Consider the following 6434-nt stretch of genomic DNA (forward strand, 5'->3'; position numbering starts at 1 on the left):
GAATCTCACTCGCCACTCTCGTTTGGTGGCAGTCTCGCTCGCCTCTCTTGCTTTTTATACAAACACAAATGTATAAAATGTGTTTGTGTTTGTGTTTGTATAAAGTGAGGGGAAATTGTATATATACATATATTTTCGTTCCCTTCTCTCCCCTCTCCTAGATCTCGCTCGCCACTCTCCCAAATCTCGCTCGCCACCCTCGCCTCTCTCGCTTATACAAACATAAATGAAATGTATAAATTGCGATTCTGTTTGTATAAAGCGAGAGAAAATTGTATATACACATGCAAATACTATATCTTCATCCTATACACTTATAATTATACAATACAATACTTTCCTGCCCTAATTTTTTTTTTGCCTTTCTCTCTTTCTCGTTTTATACATACACAAATTATACAATTGATCTTTTGTATACAACTACTTTCTTTTGTATATGTATAACGAATTATACAACTGCCTTCTTTTTATATGTATAGCGAATTATACAACTGCTTTTTTTGTATATGTATAGCGAATTATACATATATATGTTTGCTATGGAGCGCAATTATGCAAACTTTGTTATAACATACAAATATGAATTTTGTGTTTGCTAAGTGTGAAAGTTGTTCTTTATATATCCTACAACAATTTGGGCCATAAAGGATAAACCCGGCGTTACCTGCCCCAAGTTAGAAGACGAACTATCATAAGGCCCAATAGAAAAAGCCGTTTTAAAACTCTCTGTTCTCTTCCGTCTCCCCTTCGCCATCCGCAGCTCATTCTAGAACAGTCAGGTTTACCCGTTGCTCCTCTTCTTTGCATTTGATCTGTTTACTCTTTACCTTTTTCTTCCGATCTGCATATTTAGGTTTTATTATTCAATATTTTTGTTTATTTCGTACATATGGAGGATTTTTGGTGTTTCAGCTGGTTAATTTTGTATTGATTAGTATAAAAGTTGCATTTGCAGGTGATTTTGCAGAATCGAAGTCTTCGTTTCCAATATCTCTTTGCCATGTGAGTAACGGTTGATCTAATGATAATGAATCTATTCCCTGTTCATTAGTAATTTGATTTTAGTTTTACTTTTGATGTGATTTATGTGTCTCATTTAGTTTGTACAATCGATTTACTCTAATAGTAAGTTACAAATAGTATATCACTTGTGTTCTCCGTACCATATGTCTTAGTTAGTTTTTCAATTTTAAACTGTGGGCTGCGGCTTTTAGGTTGTTAAAAATTGAGATTCCAATAAAAATAATACAGAAAATTTTGATCTGGAGCCAGAGGCATATTCAGGATTTTGAGATGATGGGTGCACCTTATAAAAAGGTTGATTTATGATATAAATTTAATCGACATTTAGGTTCTTACTATTGAAAATCGTTAAAATTTTAAAATTATAGGTCTCAAATTAATTACCAATTACCACTTAGAGAAGTGTTATCTAATTTTAGAAAGAAAAATAAAATTCAAATTTCTAACCTTGCGGAGAGAGGTGCACCCAGTCATAATTGCATTATGTTCACGTGTGGATTCACACATCTATATTTCAATATTTTTTAAAAATATAACACTACTATATATGATCTCGGGAGGGGATCATGGATTCACGTGAACCCGGTGACCTCCCCTTAGATACACCTTTGTCTGGAGCTATTAAAAAGATAACAAGCTCATCATCATTAGTTCATCTTTATTTTTCCAAAGAGCAAAGTGCTTGACTTAACCAACTTGAGGTTTGTTGTTGATTGGAACTATAAGTTAGAAGTGAAGTTTTTGGAAATCCAATAATATTATAATATTTTGAGATTTTTTCCCATTGTTCATATAATATAGTAAAATTATCAGTTTGATTATACTGATTCCTTGTTAGTTATCCAATGTGCAAATACTTACCAGGTTAACACATTTATTTAAGCTTTACTAGTGACCTAATATTCCTAATAACAAAAACAACATAACCAGTGTAATCCCCCAAGTAGTGTAATCCCATAGGTGTGGTCTGGGAGGGTGATGTTTACACAACCTTATCAAAGCAAGTATATAAGGCAAATACAATAGCGAAAAAAGTCATGCTGAAAAACAATTAAGAAGAGAACAAGTGACAACAACAATTTATATGAGAACTGAAGCAAAGGAAATAACAATAATACCACAATCGAAAAATAAAATAGTAGGAAAATAATAATAACAATATGGACAAGGGAATTAGACAACGTAAGACCACCTACTTACCTTCTACCCTTAACCTCATATCTTCCTATCAAGAGTCATGTTCTTTGTAGGCAGTAGGAGTTCTAAGTTCTAAGTAGATGGATGAATTATGTTCTCTGTCATTGCTGGAAATTGTTTGAGTGGAGAGTGACTGTGAGTGTCCCATACCCGAACCTATCCTGTTATATTTGGATTGTTACTAGTTTTGGACTTCACCATAGCCTTCAACAATTAGAAGCTTAACTTTACCTTTAATTTATAATTATCAGCTAATACGTCGTGACTGTATTAACTAACCTGGTGTTATCTGTAAATGTTAGAAGTCAATCTTTTTCAAATTTCATATTTCAATATCAATGTCATCGGGGTAAAAATTTTCAACCACGGTAGCCTGCTCCTATTTCTTTTTTTTTGATAACCGAGAAATCCGTCTGTGACCCGCCCTTTGGATCAATCACAGCCTTCTAAACTCTGTGGATAATGGGCCCGCCCCTCTACCCTTCTCCACTTAAATACCGGGCTTCGCTTTGCATGGTGTAGGGCTTGAACCTGCGACCTAAGCCACAAATCCTCCACCTTTTGCCACTTGAGCTAGGCCTTGGGGGCCTGCTCCTATTTCTTTTGTCGCATAAAACATCTTAAAATTTCAATTTGTTCTAAATGCTTAGCTATTTATCTTTTAAAATGAAAAATACTTAAAAGGTTTTTTAACAATATGCACAGAAGAGTGCCACATATCAGGAAATATGGCGCACTGCTGTGCCAATGCAACACTTACTGAAAACACAACAAGTTCTACTTAATTTCATGTATTAAACAGAAGTGCTTTGGCATAATCCTTATCCTTCTTCTGATGCAACTGCTTATTTTTAAACTTATCCTTTCTTTGGTGCAACTTTATGTATTATCATGTCTCAATTCTAATATTTTGGACACAGCTGCATATTATTCTACCCTATTAGATTGGGTCTGGGTTGGTTTATGATTCCCCTATGTAGTAGATATTATTATATTTATTGGTTTTTAGTGAGATGTAGCGTTTTCTACTGTACACTCCATGTTGAAACTTCCGATAAATCTATTAGTGATGCTTTGTCAGAGTCTTCTTCTTCTTCTTGCTGCTTTCCTGATAACTAACTTATGTCAGAGGAATCTGATATTATTCTTAGAGCCTGTTTGAATTGCTTATTTGATGTGTTTTTAAGCACTTTTGTTGTGTTTCAGTAAAATAAAAGCCATAAGTTAGACTTCTTAACTTATGATTTTTGGCTTATAAGCCTAAGCCCATCCAAACAGGCTCTTAGACTATAATCATTTAAATTATTTACAAATACTATGCCATTGTTACAAAATGGGAATTACTGTTATTTTGGTAATAAATGACAAGTGACAACTCAGTCACTACTGAATTTGTTTTGGTAAGATACGTGAAAAAAGCTTGAATGCAAATTTGATTAGTCTACAATCCCCTTATACCACTTCTCTAGTTGTATCTGTAATTTGATATGGGTAAGAAATTTTTGAAGTATGCTTCAGTCTTCAAGTCTTGGTGTATATTGTGATTTACATGCAGGATATTTTAATATACACCAAAAGAAATAATCCTGCTTGAAAGAAAAGTTACTTGTAGGATAGTTTCTTCCAAGTTTGAGCTTTTGCTAATATTGTCATCTCTTAGAAGATACATTGCTGATGGTTTTTCTTGTTCAGGTCGGATGAGGAAGTTGTTGACCCAAAGGCAACACTGGAAGTAAGTTGCAAGCCTAAGTGTGTAAGGCAACTAAAGAACTATCAGGTGATTCCCAATGCACTGAAATAGACTTTCAGTTATTTCAAAAGTTTTTGGTTCTAATTTAATTATTGGAACTGTTACTTATCTCCTTTATTTTGGGTGTTCAACACTTCCACTGATTAAACTAAGTATCAGGATGAGCTATAACATCGTTTATGTTAGTGAAAGGCCATTTTTTGTAATTTTTAGCATCATCATGCACTGTTTCATAGATGGGTATAGCAGTTGAATATTCTTTTAGTTTGAGAATTCGGTGCATTCTAGTTCTAGTGATAAGTGCCTTCAAATGGAACACAATGGTATGTTTCTTACCAATGCATCTGATCTTTTACTACAATTCAAGTGTTCCATGACAAACGTTCAATGAAAAAAATCTGAAAATGAGAGATTTTCTGAAAAATTAGTAAGAAGTGGAATGAAAGACAATCTTATATTGACAAGGACGAACTTTTTCGCCATTTAGTAATGCCCAAACTCTTTCTTGTGTATCAAGGATCATTGAAATAAGCAAGAATACTATTTCAACGAAAAATACTATTTATGAGTATTTCAATCAAGATACCTGAACAAGAATCAAGACATTAGTTCATTCTTAAGTTCTTGAATTGAGTGTATTGGAATGATGAATTTATCTCGTCGCCTTTTTGGGGTTGCTTTTTTCAATAAACATTGGTTACATTTCTTTAAATATTTGTATCGGTAATCTCGATTTATGGATGAGTGCTCTTGGTATAGCTGGTCTAGCCTTAAACCATCGTTTATTAGAGACATCAACATAATGTTTTAGCTTGGTGGAAACGAGATCTTTTTCCTCAGGATCCTATTAAATAGAAATGGAGAATAAAATAACTAGAAAGGTTGTAAGAATCCCCCTCTTCTAGAAGGATCATCTACCAAGCTATTCGTTTAAAGTGTATTCAGACCAAAAGCTGACATAGATGTTATGGTATAATTCCTTTTTTCCCCAAAATTTTGTTCACATGTTAGATCTATAAATTGACTCATATCTTTAAAAAATCCAAATAGAACAACTCGGTTGAAGTGTAATGATCATATGTCTGTTATGTCTCATAATAGGTCCCATTCTTCTGCTCTTCCCCAGAAGTCTAATATGTACTTATGTTAGACCTGAAAATTTTATATTTGGAAATATCAAATATTATCACTGACATATAACCTAACATAATTCCAGGATCGACTACTCTAAATACCAAATCAATTAAAATAGCAGGTCAAGAGAATTTTCTTCGCATGTTACTCTGATGGGATGAACCAACATAGGGACTTAATCTGTGATTGTTTGGTCTCTCTAAGAATCCAAAAAAAAAAACATGTTTCTGGCCTCCGAATACTTCTCCCTCTACTTCTTTTTGGCACTCCAGATTTCAGCTGGTCAGCAGGTTGCTAGTATTTTATTTGTATGATTTTTTGTTCTTTGTTTTGTGTGTAGCTTGTTCTTAGATCCAAGAGGAACTGCAAAACTTCAATCAGATTTTTACTTCAACCTTGCCTATTTTTATGTTTGATTGCTTCTATGGGGTCCTTTTGTTGTTTGTATTGCCAACAGTTTGCTGTAAGAGTTTTTGATGAAGAAGAGTGTTGCTTCAAGATTTTCTTTCTCCAAGACTCTGATTTCTAATTTTGATGCCATTAAACATTTTCCAAGTTAGTTTTTAGTTTTCTACTTCTTGTTCTTCAGCTACTACCTCTGCCAACATCTTTGTAACCAACTTAATTATTTGTTCAAAGAATGTGTTTTGGATGGGGAGTCTTAGTTTCTAACTTTTGGAAGGATTTTGGTCTCTTTCTGTAAAAAGTGAAAAAGTTCTCTTTTTGGAAGGATTCAAGAACAATGATGTCTCATTCAGTTGTGCCAACTGTGCAACCTAAGATAACAATACAGTAACACATTTGATCTTGAGAACAATTGCGTTTGATCAGTTTTTTAGATTTTAACTAATGGATGTGGAAGTATTGCACCTTAGAATGAAGGTGATATTCCTTCACTAACCTCCCTGGGATGTGTATATTACTTTCATCAAGACATACATGTATGTATATTTTGCATTTTGTTTTGTCAGGCAGAGGGGACTTTATTTGTGGATTAAGAATGATGGATATTTAGTCCATGAGGTGTATCATTTTCTATCTTGAGAAACACATTAAGTGTTAGCGACTCTGTCTAGTTAGGGTTTGTTATTTCTTGGGTGCACATCGTTCCCACTGCTCTATGATGGTTAACTGTTGATCTGCTTGATTTATCTGATCTGACAATTCTTTCGGGTGAATGTCACATTAATGTTTATTTAATGGAACAAGATTATTTGCAGTTTGTCATTTGTTGCGGTCACAATAAATTTTTAACTTGCAATATTTGATTATTTTCATCTTTCTGTTTGTTACGACCCCCTTCTTCCCCTTATTTCTGTCTTTTGTGGGG

The 6434-nt window shown here is 33.8% G+C and overlaps 1 protein-coding gene across 4 annotated transcripts in view; it reads left to right on the forward strand.

Moving 5' to 3' along the window:
* The first annotated feature begins 723 nt into the window (after positions 1-723).
* LOC102600408 (cytochrome b-c1 complex subunit 6) overlaps positions 724-6434 on the forward strand; it is a 7581-nt gene continuing 1870 nt past the window's right edge. The window contains exons 1-3 of one of the 4 annotated variants that reach the window (XM_015314408.1): positions 724-779; positions 944-1002; positions 3913-3997. In XM_015314408.1, the coding sequence (XP_015169894.1) occupies positions 1001-1002; positions 3913-3997 (87 nt within the window). In that variant the 5' untranslated portion in view covers positions 724-779; positions 944-1000. Of the gene's footprint in view, positions 854-943; positions 1003-3912; positions 3998-6434 lie in introns of all 4 variants that reach the window. The other 3 variants (NM_001425401.1, XM_006359339.2, XM_015314409.1) reach the window with 3 other exon arrangements.

This window comes from Solanum tuberosum, unplaced genomic scaffold (assembly GCF_000226075.1).
Source record: "Solanum tuberosum cultivar DM 1-3 516 R44 unplaced genomic scaffold, SolTub_3.0 scf00298, whole genome shotgun sequence".
NCBI classification, from domain to species: domain Eukaryota; kingdom Viridiplantae; phylum Streptophyta; class Magnoliopsida; order Solanales; family Solanaceae; genus Solanum; species Solanum tuberosum.